This window comes from Podarcis pityusensis, assembly GCF_964106645.2.
Source record: "Podarcis pityusensis genome assembly, chromosome: 17".
Taxonomy (NCBI): Eukaryota; Metazoa; Chordata; class Lepidosauria; order Squamata; family Lacertidae; genus Podarcis; species Podarcis pityusensis.
The window spans coordinates 10210391-10227406 of NC_138042.1; the positions used below are offsets into that span (position 1 = coordinate 10210391).

At 46.2% G+C, this 17016-nt stretch overlaps 1 protein-coding gene and 1 long non-coding RNA gene across 3 annotated transcripts in view; both read right to left on the reverse strand.

Moving 5' to 3' along the window:
- RASAL3 (RAS protein activator like 3) overlaps positions 1-2538 on the reverse strand; it is a 46339-nt gene extending 43801 nt beyond the window's left edge. The window contains exon 1 of the mRNA XM_080988058.1: positions 1730-2538. Coding sequence (XP_080844184.1) covers positions 1730-1795 — 66 coding nt within the window. The 5' untranslated portion in view covers positions 1796-2538. The remainder of the gene's footprint in view (positions 1-1729) is intronic.
- A 4396-nt stretch (positions 2539-6934) lies between these two features.
- LOC308467007 overlaps positions 6935-17016 on the reverse strand; it is a 97897-nt gene continuing 87815 nt past the window's right edge. Inside the window, exons 2-4 of one of the 2 annotated variants that reach the window (XR_013981060.1) lie at positions 12247-13170; positions 9133-9531; positions 6935-7901 (exon numbers count right to left, since the gene is read on the reverse strand). This is a non-coding gene — a long non-coding RNA (uncharacterized lncRNA). Of the gene's footprint in view, positions 7902-9132; positions 10705-12246; positions 13171-17016 lie in introns of those variants that run through there. The other variant, XR_013981061.1, reaches the window with a different exon arrangement.

The window sequence follows — 17016 nt, forward strand, 5'->3', positions numbered from 1 at the left end:
TGAGGAGCCACATGGCAACCCAGTTCAGAGCGGGCAACTTGCTGAAGTGGACCAAGCCTTGCTGTTATTATTATTATTATTTATTAAATTTATATCCGTCCTTCATCCAAGGACCCCAGGATTGCTCTTCTCCAGACTTGTGTGTGACGAGCACACATTGAGTGGAATTCAACACCATGCTACAGTGATCGTTCTTTGAGCCAGTTGCCAAACCATCTCTCTCTTCCTTGTGCTGTTTTGGGAGAGGAGGGGAGAAAAGCCCTTATTGCACTAGTGGGACCTGCTGTACTGGCTATTCAGTTGAAGCCATCTCATTCGGTTTTGCATCTTGCTTGTGCATCAAAGGACTCACCCATCCTTCTGCTTGTCCTGGGCCTAGAAAGCCCAGGTCTCGGCAATTTTCCACTTCTTTCCAAGAGAAAACTAGCTCTTTAGTGATAGGTCAGAACAAATGGCAATCTGGGGGAAATCTGAATTGCTGTTTGCTCCGATTGAGCACTAAAGAGCAGTTTTCCTTGGAGAAAAGCAGCGGGACAGGGGGAAGTGTGGATGAGCCCAACCATTCAGATGCTGCAAGTCCATTTTGAAGCAGTGCCAGTAAAAGTTTCCTAGGACAAATGATGCCTGCCTCCAGCATAACAGTGCAAAGAGGATTCTTAGACAATTGAACAGGTAAGACCCTGGAGCAAGAGCCAAATTAAATGTGAGTTGTGATTGGATCTTCCAAGTTTTGTTTTCAAAAGATCAAAGTGGAGGAGCCCAAATTAGATCAGGGTCATGACACATGGGGATGTGAGCTAAACCCTCTCACCTTGTGCCATTGACCCATTCTATGTGTGTCTTTTATTTATTCGAAAAGTTTCTATGTTTTGGTGTAACCTATGGTTGACTGACTGATATTTATATGCAACCTTTTGTCAATAATTTTCAATTGGTTCATAAACATTAAAAACAAGTTCAATAATGATAAACAATATAAACAAAACCTACAGCAGATCAAAGCACAATTAGCAACGAGAGATGTCAAAATATTCATGATTTCTGAAATAATTTTATAAGGTTTAGGTGAAAAGAAAAAGTTTTTTGCCTGACACCTAAAAGAAAGCAAAGTTCAGAGCAGATGTTCATAGGCTGCAGCGAACTTCTTAGAACTGTGAAAGCTCTGGCATCACAGCTTTCATCAAGTGCAGAAGAGAATATGGGTGGACGATGGGACAACCAGCCTCATATAACCACCATGCTTAATTCATGTATGAAGGGGTTAAAACCATAGAGTAAGCTCTGTCCTGTCCTGCCAGGCTTAGCTGGGTCACATCCCCCTACCTATTGTTGTATTCAGTCAACATGAGAAGCTCATTGTGTAAAGAGGTTTGAGTTGGTTGCTACAGCTCAGACCACATGGCTCTCACAAGCCTCTCTTGAGTTCCTATACCAATAATTCAGGAACTTTCACCACTTTGCAACTAAGCCGGCTTAAATTTTTAACATAATTATTTATAGATTTCATTTATATACATTTCAATAGTTTAACAATAGTTCTAACATTTCAAACCTCCCTTCCTCCTCTTTCTGCGGTTCCTTGCATTTATTTTATCATTTTCTGCATATTCTAAATTAACTTAACTTACTCTCCTTTTATACTAAGCCAGGTTTTATGGTCTGTGAACTTTCTGAAGCACGTGAATCTGAGCTTTAGAGAGTTTATAATCAAAAAAAAAATTTAACTTACCAAACTTGTGGTCTTTTTCCTATTCCGGAAGAAGAGGGAATCTCTGGAACTCACTTTGAAGGGCATATTTTAAATGTCTAACAGCCTATATTTCCACGGTTTGCTGCATATTTTGCAAATTTAAATCTCCACTGGTGTTTCTCCCACCAAAGTGTACTTGCCCCAAACTTGGATCTTGGCACCCAGGAATTCTCTGTTTATATCTATTTTTCCCTTGCACCAGTATGGACAACACCGGCGTCTCCGATTGGTAAGCGGTATGAAGCCTCTGGATTTGCCAAGTCTGGCTTCGACACGAGGATCCTGGCCTTCCAGCTGCTCAGACAACACAGCAGCAGCACCCGGCCTTCAGGCTTCCTCCTCATCCTTTCCCACACTCTCCAGGCCTACACCTGAGTACTGCAGTACCTGCCCTACCACAATGGCACACGCCTAAGTTACACCCCGTTTGGATTACTGCAACATGCCTTTGTAAAGTGTTCAGAAACTTCAACCAGCTCAAAGAGCTGAAGCCAGATTGCTGCCTGGCAATGGTTATAGGAAGTGGACAACTCCCTTGTTGCAAGAGCTCCATTGGCTACCGGTCTGTGTCCAGGCACAATTCAAAGTGCCGGTTATGACCTATGAAGCCCTGCGTGGCTTAGGTTCTACCTCTCTGAAATACCATACTCCCGCATGTGAACCTGCCCTGGTTCTGAGATTCTGAGAAAGGGTCTTCTTGGTGGCTGCTCCCAGGCAACCTTGGAACTCCCTCCCGGTTTTGACTGTTTCTCTCCTTGTTGTCCCTCTGCCGACAAGGGCTCTTGGGAACAGACTGCTTTTAATGAAAGGCCTGGTTTTACTGTTATTATTTGTATGGTTTTAATAGATTTTTTTTAATATAGATAAATTCTGTCAAAGCTTAATTTTAAGAAAACAATTGCTTATTTCCTATGTTTTTAGCTCTTATTTTTATCTGTCAGCTGCCTTGAGTCCCTGCAAATATGCACTAATAAATATGCAATAAATAATAATAATAAAAATCCACAGTGAGCTGTAACCAAAGTTTGTTCTTGGCTAACCACTCATGGTTTGTTTGGGGGAAACAAACCATAAGTCCAAGTTTAGACATAACACCAAGCCAAACCATGGTTTACCTTCCCACAGCACAGCAGTAGGGGAGGAGCCAAGCACTTTCACTCCCTAAACCACAGTTTAAAACATAGGTGAACTAACGTGACTGTTGCAATCCACATGGAAATAACATAGTGCGTTGAAAACCTGTCCCGAGTTAACACTCAAAACCAGCGGTGGAAAAACAGGAAAACAAACTCATAGACGTGTTAAGAGAGGCATTCAAATAAGTAAAACTGAGGACCCAAGTAAGAAGGGAAGGGTAGTCAAGTATAAAAGGAATACGAATGAATCAATTTTTGTTTTTGTTTTATTATTATTTATAAATACATGTTTAGCCGTAGGAGAACTGAGATGTTATAATGTGATTCTATGAATGTAACTTAAAAGAAACCAATGATTTGCCCAAAAAAAAGAAGAAAGAAAAATGAGTGAAATGTATAAAACTAGTGAAATGTATAAACTTGAAAAGTGTAAATAAAGTTTGAAAAAAAAAGAATTACGTATCTCAAAGCCTGGCGCTCAAGCCTGCCTGAAAACCACATCCTCTGGTCTGGAAACATTCTTTCTAATACAAAGGCACGGGTGGCAATCCCCATAACTCTTTGGGAAGGCAAAGGCTCTCTGCAGATGTTCAGAGGCACATTGCTACTGAACAGACCACCCCCTGCAGTAGGTCGGAGGAGCCCTCGTCCAGATTAAGCCCTGCCAAGCAGCAAGTGATGGAGAGTGCTACATCAGACAGGATACCTGACCTGTTTCTCAGAGGCCACTGACAGCAGCTAGAAAGAGCAGGTCTATCAGTTTTCACCACAGCCATCGAATGCAGACAGCAGACTCATAATCGTACTGTCCCCACCCCACCCCCATGCAGCACAACCAACCTGAGAAAGCCAGACTTACATTTGAGGACAAAGGCCTGTAATTGGAAGCAGACTTAACTCAGCGCTTCAAGCTGTTTTCCACACCAGACTGATATGAAAAGGTGTTCAATTCAGAATCAAAAAATATGTGTAGAGTCCTCTTCCCCCAACACACACACACACACACACACACACACACACACACAACTGAATGCACTGCATGATTTACCTAAATTGTTGTGGTTTCTCAAAATAGCTGCGCTACTGTTTCCTCTGACAGCGCTGTGGCGCTAACATAAAAGTAAAAGCTCATTATTTTCAGTGTGGCTCCCGGGGCAAAGCTTCAGCCGCTCCTTTTTCGCCCTTCAGCAGCAGTGCTGAGGGCCGGGCTGGCTGCAGAAAGTTCTAGACCAGCATTTCCTTTTGCCTGTATACTTGGCCCGGAAAATGTGCCGAGTGTGGATTGCAGCAGCTTGCCTGCTCACCAAAATGCTGTCACCACTGTGTTATGCTGAAGAATTGCATTGGCTGCCAGTCAACTACCAAGCTAAGTTCAAGGTGCGAAAAGATATGTGCAGCTTGGGATCAGGATACCTGAAAAAAAATCTCACCCCATATATATTCAACTGATCTCTGCAGGCCTCTATCATCCCATCAGGGGGTTCAGTTCCATTTACTATCATACCCTCCAAGTGTCACGATTTTCCAGGACAGTCCTGGAATTATGAAAGGCATCCCGGCTTCTCACCTGGCCCCAGAATGTCCCGATTTTCCCTGCCATCACCATCGCGCTCGGGGAAGAGGATGAGCCGGTGGTTGTCTCCACAGTGGCTGCAGTTGCAAAGAACTCTCTGTTGCCAACCTCCTCCCTTGGGCAACTCATAGCGGCTGCCGAAAAGGGGGTGAGGAGGAGGGGAGGCTGCCCCTGGTGAGGTCCAGGCCCCAGGCCCAGACAGAGGGGGTGCCATATGGGCCACTTGGCCCGGGCCTCCGATTCTAAAGGGGGCCTCGGTCAGCACTATTGTACAGTCATACCTCGGGTTGAATGTGCTTTGGGATGAGCGTGTTCAAGTTGTGCTCTGCGGAGCGCGTTACTTCCGGGTTTCACCGCTTGCGCATGCACAGAAGCTCAAAATGACGTCATGTGCAGAAGCACCAAAACGTGACCCGCACACACGCAGACACGGGTTACGTTTGCTTCTAGATGCGAATGGAGCTCCGGAACGGATCCCGTTCGCATCTAGAGGTACCACTGTATATCTATATTTTACATTTTGTCTTTATATGCAGATATGGTTCAAGCCTTGAAATAAAAGTATTTGTCAGCATAACTTTCATGAAAATTATTTATATACTTACAGTGGTGCCCCGCAAGACGAATGCCTCGCAAGACGAAAAACTCGCTAGACGAAAGAGTTTTCCGTTTTTTGAGTCGTTCCGCAAGACGAATTTCCCTATGGGCTTGCTTCGCAAGATGAAACGTCTTGCGAGTTCTTGCGAGTTTGTTTCCTTTTTCTTAAAGCCACTAAGCCGTTAATAGCCGCTAAGCCGTTAATAGCCGCTAAGCCGCTAATAGCCGTGCTTCGCAAGACGAAAAAACCGCAAGACGAAGAGACTCGCGGAACAGATTAATTTCATCTTGCGAAGCACCACTGTACTTATAAGACTTCAGTTATCCCCAGGGTAAAAAAGGGGGGGCACATTATTTTCCTGTTCCGGGCCTCTGCCTGGCTCAGCAAGGCCTTGCCAGCCCCGTGTGATGCACCAGCTCTGAGGGGCAAGAAGAAAGGGGGAGCAGAGCAGAGCACAAGGAGTCCTGATTTTTTAAAAAAATGTTTTGTGTGTACGTGTCTAATCCTGTCCCTTTCTAATATTTATTTCTTGATGTGTGTTTTTCACACTGTGGACTCAAGCTTAACATGAGTCAGCAGTGTGATGCAGCAGTATAATGCTTTTCAGTTGAAAAACTTGATGGTACTAATCCACTAGCCGAAGGGGAAACCATGTGTGAAAACAGAACTTTCAGAATCAGTCTATAGAGCAGGTCTTTTCTCACTTACTTTGCTTGCTAAGGCACAAACCCCTTCCTATATGCTACAGTGACCATATGGAAATCAAAAGTTTTTTAAGCTAGTCCCGCTGATCTCACTTCTCATCCCTCGCACTCTGTCTTTTCAGGAGGCAGGGGGCATGGCCGGATTGGAGCAGTTGGGACAGACTCTACTTTAAAAATATTCTAATGTAAATGGTATTCCCACATGGAGGGGACTTTTCCTTGTCAGTCTACAAAATCGCAGATGGTTGTGGTATCACCTTAACCAGCTGTTAGGATTGCTTTTAAAACCAGATCTCTCTGTCCAGGCATACAGGAATCTGACAATGTTAGAACACATTTTTGTTAACTTTTCAATTGTTTAAGGAGATAGCATCTTCAATTTATAGAGTGCTAATAGCCCCTGAATATGGCAATTTTGTAAGTGCAAGAATGTCCTGGGCAATGGACCTAGAAATTAGGTCCTGTCGTGACAGACTCTGGGGTTGCGGAGCTCATCTTGTTTTATTGGCTGAGGGAGCCAGCGTACAGCTTCCGGGTCATGTGGCCAGCATGACTAAGCCGCTTCTGGCAAACCAGAGCAGCGTACGGAAACACCGTTTACCTTCCCACCTAAGTGGTACCTATTAATCTACTTGCACTTTCACATGCTTTCGAAATGCTAGGTTGGCAGGAGTAGGGACCGAGCAACGGGAGCTCACCCCGTTGCGGGGATTCGAACCGCCAACCTTCTGATCGGCAAGTCCTAGGCTCTGTGGTTTAACCCACAGCGCCACCCGCGTCCCTTAGAAATTCACATACCTAATGAAAAATAGCCTGCCTTGTAGTCTGACATTGAAATCAGTTTCTGTCATAATCTGGGAGTCTTCATTAAAGTTATTGCATAGGTGGCATTATGTACCAATAAGGCTATCCCGGATAGCTAAAGAATTTAGCCCCAATTGTTGGAGGAAATGTGCTGTTAAAGGTACTTATATTCATATGTGGTGGCACCTCAATAACATTAAAACTTTCTGGAGCAATGTATTTTTAAAAATTTTTAAATACAGCCTCCAGCTGTTTTTGAACTACAACACCCTTCATCCTTAGCTAGTAGGACCAGTGGTCAGGGATGATGAAGGCCCAAGGTTGAGAAACAATGGTTTAGATCACCGAAGGAAACCACTAAATGAGACCTTTTGGAATAATTCAATGAAACTTTATTATAATGATACAAGTCTGTACAAATACCAGGACAAGTTTTCGTTGTTTGTTGTTGGACAATTTGTTGTTTTATTGTTGTTACTGTAATTTGGAAAATAAATGAAAATATTAAGAAAAGAAAAGAAAAAAAAGCTCCTATGTTTTAAAGAAACAGATACTCTGGGAGTATAGAGATGCTCTCGTCTCTTGTGGGGGCCTGCTCCCTTCTTATGGGATGGCTGCTGTCTGCTTCTCTTGGTGGAGGACTGTGGTGGGAGCTTCAAAACTTTCCCAAACTCAGGCTGGAGGCATCTTGTCAAGCTTCACCCACAGCTGGACAGCAAGCAGCCGGATAGCCGAATCCATGACTGAAAAAGCAGGGAAGTGGAGGATGAATGTGCAACAGCCACACACAGAATAGTCTGGCTCCAAATCTGATCCATTTGTGGCTTAAGCCCCTGCCTCCTTTCATAAGGGCTGGACGCCACCAACTTATATACCTGGGGTGCCACTTCTGAAGTGTCGACGAAGTGGTAGAGCACTTGTGGATCTGAAGAGAGACAAGACGGAGGAAGAGTCTATACACCAGGACTGGCCTGTGCAGTTTCCCACCTTTGAACGAGGAAACGTGGTTTTATGGTCTCCCTTTTTATCATTGGTGTCTTGCCAGGCTGCTTGTAGGCCCTTTTGAGAACAGGCTGCCTCTCTAGCAGGGTTCCTTGGGCCTGATCCAGTTGCTGCAGGGCTCATCTATTGCTGTCCTCCAATTGTCCTCCTGAGCGAGGCCTATGAGCTGGGGGGAGGGACCCACGATGAGGCGATGGCCTGCACAACAGTCTGGAGGGTCTCCAGTTGAGCAAGAGAAGCAGCCTTATTTGGGATCTTTAGAAACTCTCCAAGGTTGGGGAAGGACAGTTGGGATGTGCAGGAACCGCAGGTGAGAGGCCTCCATCATAAACAGCTGTGCACAAGAAGGCAGAAAGGGGAGGAACATCAGATAGATGCCAAATCCCACCAGGGTTCGGAAACAATGCAGCTAAAGTAGGTTTTGTTTTTAAAGTAGAGTTGGGTTCTGCCTTTCAAGGAGAAATGGATCTCGCTCTCTTCCTGGACTGGGAGCGATGCCCAAAGAGTCACCCCTGGTGGGGCCTTAAGGAGCTGCTTTGTCCAGTAAGATCATTGGTCCACCTCCACGCTGACTAGAAGGTGGCACTCCAGGGCCTCAGGCAGGAGTCTTTCCTTTCCAGTCCTTTGTGCATGGGGGCAGCGGCGTAGCGTGGGTTGTCAGCACCCGGGGCAAGGCAAGTAATTTGCGCCCCCTAACCCCTAACCTGCCGCCGCTGCCAGCTTCTTCTTGCTGCTGCCTGGTCTGGTCTGGTGTGGTTCTCTCCCGCGCTCAGCGCTGCGCTGGGCGGCCGCTGCACTGTCCCTCCCCCAGATAGTCACTCGCTCTCTCTCCGCACCGCACGCCTGGCACCCACCCCCTCCACAGTGGGCGGCGACCCAGCGGCTCGGATCGGATTCGCACAGCCAGCACTGCAGTGAGAGAGAGTGAGTGAGCCAGGTAGGGGCAGAGAGCTGCGAGTGCGAGCGCACGCCCCCAGATGTTGCGCCCAGTGCGGCCGGCCCCCCCTGCACCCCCACGCTACGCCACTGCATGGGGGGCGGGGTGGGGTGCCAAACTGGGTCATTGACCCGGGGGAAATAAAGCCTAGTTTCTCCCCTGCCTAAATACAATATAAGATTCTAGTCCTCACAGTCCCAAAGGGCTGATTTAAATGAGAACACAGGAAGCTGTCTTCTACTGACTCAAACCATATTAGCACATCTAGCTCCCTATGGTTTACACTGACTGGCAGAAGCAGCTCTCTAGGGGCTGTTCCCAGCCCTGCCTGCAAATGACATCAGGGAATTTGCATGCAAAAACACAGGCTCCACTACTGAGCAATGGCCCTTTGCCTGCCTGGACAGCATTTTACTGATGGGGGGGCGGGGAGGTGGTAATTCTCCTGCCATTTGGATGGAGACAAACCAAAAAAAAACTCAGAAAAATAACTGGAACACTCCCTGGGAACATGGAATTTATGAAGGTCAAAAAATCAAGGAGCATCTTTAAAAACTGCCCATGGGGTGGGGAGAAGAACAAGGCTTCAGAATGTCTCCCCTCTTTCCCGCTTACCTGCTTACCTTACCTTCTGTGGCAGCAGGGGAGGCAGAAGACCATTGTCTGGGCTTTCAACCCAGCCAAAGATAGTTGTCGGAAGGAGACAGATGTTTCCGATGCCAACTGATCCAAAAAAGACAGTTCTCTAAAGCAGCAAGACATCTCTGGTGTCAACTGATCTGAAGGAGACAGCTGAATGAGCTTTTAACTGATCTCAGGATCCTTTCAAACAACTCACCTGGTTTCCTGGGAAACAAAACATTCCGCAGCCCATTGTGAAGTCAGATCTTGGCCAAGGCCTCGCCCAATGGACTGTGGGCTCTCTCTCTCTCCATTTCAGTCCTATGTCACCACTTGGTATCTTCATCCAACTTCCAAGCACCTGCCCTGCCCCTTGATTTTCCCCTCACCAGGAGGGCCAGGGCAGCTGGATCTGGGCTTCCCTTAACAGTTTCACACCCCCAGCCTCGCATCGCTGTGGGAATCAAAGGGAATAAAGTGGGCCCTGATTGTGATCCGGTTTCCACCACCTCATGAAAACTCACCTCCCTGCCCAAGGTGTTGGCTGGCTGGCTGTTCCTCCTTTAGTCATTGTGTTTTATCGGTTCCAGTGGTTTGAATGTTCTTGCCTTTTCATTTTAGGGTGTGGGCTACACCTTCTCTCTCCACCTGGCTAACTCACCACCTCTAGGCAGCTTCCAAAAAGCACATTTGTACTCTCAGGGGGTCTTCCTTGCTGCTTTATTTTCACTTGAAAACCCCACCTTTCCTCCAAGGAAGTCAAGGTGGTATACATGGTGTGCTTTCCCTGTCCAAATTATCCTGGCAATAACCCTCTGAGGTAAGCTAGGCTGCCTCCAGTACTGGAAGGAGTATGAGGCTATGGTGGGTTGGGGGCTGGGGAATGAGAGCTGGAGGGTGGGGGATTCATCCTGAGAGAGCCCCATTCTCATTATTCAAAAACGGTATCCTAGACCTTTACATGTGTAGCACAGATACGGCCAAATTTTTACAAAACAAAAGTATGACAAGCAGAAACAGAAGTTACCCCAGACCCAGATAAACTACAACACAAACTTATTATGCTTAATTCCCCTTGAAAAGGAGATATTGCCCCTCATTTATAACAAATATTAAACTGAAATGTTAAAAAAAATTAATGAATTTGGAAAAAGTGATCTATAACCAAAAAAAAAAAGGATAAAAACATAAGAGGAACTTAAGATTCTCAATCTCCCTGACAAGACGCAGAACTCTTTCTTTCACAGACAAATATCCTCTGTTACCAAGATAGAAGAGGCTTCACAGTTGTATAGTTGTACTAGCACGATCACCATATGTTTTTAGGCACCAGGTGAAAAGGTATCTTCTATAACCAGGCCTTTGGCCTTTAACTCTCTCTGCCCCCCGCCTGCCCCACAACACACACAGTGAGAGAGATTCGGAGCAGAAGACATTGCCTCTCTCCCTCTTTCTCGCAGTGCCCTGCCTGCATTTCCAAGAAAAGGGGTGAAGGAAGAGGTGCCATGTTTCTGGGTTCACCAGCAGGCACCAAGAACAGGAGGAAGTTTTATAAAAGGAGTTTTATTTTCTCAAGTGAGGCTCACCTGGTGCCTTCATTATACACCTTTAGGTGCCAAGCAAATGAGAGTAAGCTCTCCAGATGCAGGTAAGGGCCTCCTCCTCCTCCTTGCAGATTGTGTCCACCAGCCACACATTTTGAGGCTATTTTGGCACTTCTCAGTCGGAAAGCCTTTCTTACACACAAAGGTCACAGCCGATTACTTCTCTTTCCACACAGTGACACAATTTTTCATTTTGTGTGCAGAACTGATCCCAGGGTCTGCTCTCCTAAAAAGGACCTTTGTTCCACTTTCCACACTAGACAGTGAGTGGCTAGTTCTGGCCATTCACAATCAGGGTCAGGACAAACTCCTGACTAGTTACCCAGTGTTATGATGCTAAATCACCTTGTTTTATGTGTCCAAACCCTCCAGATGTTGCTGCTAGATTCCAACTGCCCTCCTCCCCCTACTCCATGACACCTGACATCCCGGATCTGCTGTCTAGGGCTGATAGTGTGGGAAGGTTTACTTTAGCAGAGTTAAACAATCCCCTTTATAAGTTTATGCAGCGATCAGCTTGTTGCTGACTCGTCTGAGTTCTACTAATAAAGATGCCTTCCTGGTTTAAAATCCCTTTGAATCCCTCTTAAAGAATATACCAGGGGTCTGCAACCCGCGGCTCCGGAGCCGCATGTGGCTCTTTTACACCTTTGCCGCGGCTCCGGGGCGGATACTAGCGAGGGGAGGAGGCGCATTGTGCGCCCCGACACTCCCCACTGTGGCGGGCGCTGTACTGGCTGTGACGTCGCATGGGGGCGGTGCGTGCGTTAGTCACGCACCGTCCCGACGTCACCTTCCCGGTTTTGCGGCTCCCAGTTTTCCCCCCTCGGAAACGGGTTCAAGTGGCTCTTTTTGTCTTAAAGGTTGCAGACCCCTGGAATATACACACGAATCTGATTCATGTTAATATATAATCTATTTTACTCTCAGATTCAGGTTTACAGAACTGTACCTGAAGGCAGGCTTAGATTACATAGCAAGCAAATAAACTATACGAGAGAGAAGTTGGTCCTGAGGTGACAGCAACTGAGCAGTTATTTTTCAAAACTACCAGCAACCGACAAACAGGTTGTCACAGCAACCAGTTAGAACATGGAGGCCATGTCGGAATGTTGCACTTGACTGCACCTTTACATCCCCCAGATAGGAGTTGGGGGTTGAGAAACTAATTCAAAATGCTGGAAGTGTACCCGAAGGAGGGAGTACTTAAGGGTGCGGGTGTGAGCCCTGCAGAGGTGGGGTGTGTATTTTAGGGCTGAATGAGCTCCTAGAAATTCCTATTTGTGGGTGGTGAAATTGGGGGCAGGGGGAGGATTTTGCTGATTTGGGGGGGGGGGGTGGTAATTCTCCTGCCATTTGAATGGAGACAAATGGAAAAATCAGAAAATTAACCAGAACACTCCCTGGGAGCATGGGATTTATGAAGGTCAAAAAACCAAGGAGCATCTTTAAAAACTGCCCATGGGGCGGGGGGAGAAGAACACGGCTTCAGAATGTCTCCCCTCTTCCCCGCTTACCTTACCTTCTGTGGCAGCAGGGGAGGCAGAAGACCATTGTCTGGGCTTTCAGCTGAGCCAAAGATAGTTGTCCGAAGGAGACAGATGTTTCCGATGCCAATTGATCCAAAAAAGACAGTTCTCTAAAGCAAAACATCTCTGGTGTCAACTGATCTGAAGGAGACAGTTGAATGAGCTTTTAACTGATCTCAGGATCCTTTCAAACAACACACCTGGTTTCCTGGGAAACAAAACATCCTGCAGCCCATTGTGAAGTCAGATCTTGGCCAAGGCTTCACCCAATGGACTGTGGGCTCTCTCTCTCTCCATTTCAGTCCTATGTCAACACTTTGTATCTTCATCCAACTTCCAAGCACCTGCCCTGCCCCTTGATTTTCCCCTCACCAGGAGGGCCAGAGCAGCTGGATCTGGGCTTCCCTTACAGTTTCGCACCCCCAGTCTCACATCGCTGTGGGAATCAAAGGGAATAAAGTGGGCGCTGACTGTGATCCGGTTTCCACCACCTCATGAAAACTCACCTCCCTGCCCAAGGTGTTGGCTGGCTGGCTGTTCCTCCTTTAGTCATTGTGTTTTATCGGTTCCAGTGGTTTGAAAGTTCTTGCTTTTTCATTTTAGGGTGTGGGCTACACCTTCTCTCTCCACCTGGCTAACTCACCACCTCTAGGCAGCTTTCAAAAACACTTTTGTACTCTCAGGGTGTCTTCCTTGGTGCTTTATTTTCACTTGAACACCCCACCTTTCCTGCAAGGAAGTCAAGGTGGTATACATGGTGTGCTTTCCCTGTCCAAATTATCCTGGCAATAACCCTCTGAGGTAAGCTAGGCTGCCTCCAATACTGGAAGGAGTATGAGGCTATGGTGGCTTTGAAGGATGCCCCCCCACACCCTGGGTTGGGGAATGAGAGCTGGAGGGTGGGGGTTCACCCTGAGGGAGCCCCATTCCCATTATTCAAAATGCTATCCCAGAACTTTAAATGTGTAGCACACATACAGCCTAATAATAAATATAATTTATTATTTCTACCCTGCCCATCTGGCTGGGTTTTCTCAGTCACTATTGGCGGCTCCCAACAGAATATTAAAAACACGACAAAACATCAAACATTAAAAACTTCCCTAACCAATACAAAAGGAAGACAAGCAGAAACAGAAGTTACCTCAGACCCAGATAAACTACAACACAAACAGACTTACGATGCTGAAACCCCCTTGAAAAGGAAATACTGCCCCTCATTTAACAAATATTAAACTGAAACATTAAAAAAAAGAATGAATCTGGAAAAAGTGACCTAAAACAAAAAATGGATAAAAGCATAAAAGGAACTTAAGATTCTCAATCTTTCTAGCAAGATGCAGAACTCTTTCTTTCACAGACAAATTTACCACAGATAGAAAAGGCTTCACATCTGTACAGTTGCACTGGGACTACCATCATATGTGATACAGGGAAGCCATACCAGGGTGAAGGCCTCCTCTTTCAAAGGTGTGCCTACTTCTGAAAACTACTGATCTCAGCCAACAAATGACACTACACATTTGAAGGTGCCTCAGTCGTTCCAGAGGTTTCGTCGTTCTGGCAGAACACTTTTAACTTTTGCCCGCCATAGGGAATGTCACGGGCCCTGCTGCCCAAGGTCGGATTGTCCTCGACAGATGGGTTTCCCAGTGGGTTGTCTGCAGCTGCCTGGGAAACATCCTGGCGAGGCCTGTACATCATGGCCATTGGGGCACATGGAGTTTCTGTATGATTCAAGATGGCAGCTGCTCTGCAACTGTGCACACCTCCAAATAAAGTCTTGCCCCTGGCCACGCTTCGTCTTTCAGGCCTCCCAGTTCCCCTCATGAAATGGGCTTATAATTGGGGATGGCAGCAAAGGGGATGGGGCTACTGGCCTTCAGGGTTGGCCAGATTTCTGCTTTCCCCACCTTCCCACCCACCGTTTCTTGCAGGTGTCTCCCAAGTCTTCGCAGCTGTGAGTCTGTCTCCCCCAAGGTCCAGTTTGCTCTCTTTGTCCAACTTTGGGGAGGTGGTCTCCATCATCCACGCCACGTCCAGCATCTCCCTCCTGCTGCACGCCTTCCCCCCTCCTTAGCTGGATGTTGGCATCCCGCAAGAAGCGCTGGAGACCTTACTGGAACCTGAGGCCCGGAAGCCTGAGTCCCAGAAAAATGTCTCTTTGCACACACTTCTTCCCTTTTATTTTATTTATCAGATTTCTTACCTGCCCTTCACAAGAAGATCCCAGGGTGGGTGACAGCTATATAGCATACCATTATAAAAATAGATAAAAGAAGCCCAGAGTTAGAAAGGGAACCCGGGGATCATCTAGTCCAACCCTCTGTGGTGCTAATAATAATAATAATAATAATAATAATAATAATAATAGTAATTATATCCTGCCCATCTGGCTGGACTTCCCCAGCCACTCTGGGCGGCTTCCCCAGTAAAACTGTTCTGGATGGAGAACAGTATAAATTTCAGCAAAAGGAGATGAGTGTAACAGAAATGTCGGGGTTACAAAAAAAGATGAAATCTTCAGCAGGGAGGGAAATTTCCATGGGGAGGGAGTTCCGCTATGTAGGGGCTGCCATGCAGAAAGCCCTGTCTCCCGCTCCTCCTGCCCTCCACCCCCCCCCCATGTCTGATGGTGGGTAGAACTAACACAAGAGCCTGCCCCCATGCAGATATTAACTCCTGAAAAGAGTGATAGGAATGGAGGCAGCCTTTCATATCATTGGCAGCATCCTGGGCAAGTTATTTCACTGGACTAGTGGCCCATTTTCCTAAATATCCTTTCATTCTCCACACCTCAGGCTCTGAGCAGACCAAGTCTTTCGGAACATACCTTCTATCTGGCGTCCTTGGGTTGAAGGTTTCCTGGAGACGGGTGTCTTTTTCTATGGTCCAAGGCTTATTTTTCATGTATATTCAGGCTGAACAGAAGATGGAAGGGTTGCCAACATTACACTCCAGCAGAGACCCCATTAGGGAGGGTTCTAGGGGCATCACCCAAACCGTCAGTGTTTGGTTCTCACAGAGGGCAAGTTAGGCCTTATTGTCTTTTCCAGCACCAGTCCCAGAACTGCCTGGTTTTCTCTCTCAAGGACGCAGACACTTCAGACAGGGTCAAGGGAGGAAGTTGTGCCTTTTTCTGCTCCCTTTCCTGGAGCATCTTTAGTGAATTAGTTTCCATAGCAACATTTTGGCCCAAGCTTACATCACAAAGCAGATACTTCCCTGGCAACTGTTGGCACAGAGATTATTAACCTAACTGGGCTGATTGACTTCATCAGCAGTTTGCAAATATGAAAGCCCTTGCAAGATCTACACAGCATTTTCAGCGGCCCTAAGAAGACAGCTTTTAATTTGGTATCTTTGCCCACCTTGTCCATCAGAAAGCTGATGTTTTTCCAAGAAGTAGAACCCATTTCACTCAAAGATTAGACAACTGAACTATTTAGACAATTCAGTCATATTTTACAAAAGTGGTATGCTGTTTATTTTAAAAACACAGCTGCTAAACACATGACCTCAATAATGGTGAAAAGGTTCACATTTTTCTGCAGAACTCTGTATTGTTGTGGGGTATTTTCTTCTGTGGGGTGACAATGCCTTTTCTGTGGTCCACTGTGGGATAATATGCATACTTATCACATAGAATGAGGATGTCTTACTTTGTTTTGGACATGAAAGCAGTTGCAATGTTGATTTTCGTAATCTAGACAGAGCCACACAGAGACTCTGACCACATTATAGATTTAACTACACGGAGTGGCTTAGCAGTCAATCACTCTTTCCAGGGAACTGTTAGGGTCCCCTAACAGCTCTCAGCTTCCTTAATAAGCTATAGTTCCCAGAATTTTTTTCTTTTTGAGGGGGGAGCCATGACTGCTTCATGTGATATGATACTGCTTTAAATGTCCGGTGCAGATGGGCCAGAGAATATGAGAACAATTATTACAGCTGCCATTGCTATCTTGGTAGCTAGGAAGAAACCACGTTGACGCAGTGTTATAAGAATTCAAAGGTCTCAAATATAGAATAAATGTACAAGGCAAACACATACATAAGTATATGAACCACGTGTCTGAAATAGTACAGGAGAGCAATCCTGAAGCCATTTTGGCTCTCCCAAATTGACCTCAAATATTTCTCGGCAAGGAGGAAGGCAATAGGAAAAGCTTTCCAGTTGTCTTTGGACTGTAGGGGCTTACACCTCCCTTTTCGAATACAGTCAGGCAAGTATCTGTTAAGCTGAGCAAACGATCAATATGTGTAAGAGATTCAGAAACTAAAGTATCTACCATCTCAAAAGAATGGCCAGGCTACCCAGAAAAGGTAATAGGATAAGGCATTACCAGGTATCCTGGCAGACGGGAGAGAAGCAACACTCTCAAATTTCTGCTGGAGACCACCTCCTTCTGTGATGTATGTATGATGTTTTGGGGGTTGGTCTTGGGCTACAGGGTGGGCAATTTCAAAAGTCTTTATAGGGTCTTGTGCACCATTGTTTGGGGTTCTCCCTCCTGCGTGTGGTGAGTGGGGATCCTGTTGCAACAGTTTATTTCCTTTAATAAAGATCAGGCTTACTAGCTGCTTTGCTTTCAATTAACAATTGGCCTCTGTTATTTTCTCCGACCGATAGAAATCTCCTGAGGGACTCTATATGGGCTCTAGATAAGGGAATTAAACGTAGTCTCTTAAAACAATGGTCATCTTACATGTAGCTAGATGTGAAATGGTGCAATCTCCCCCCATGGCTTTCAGGTC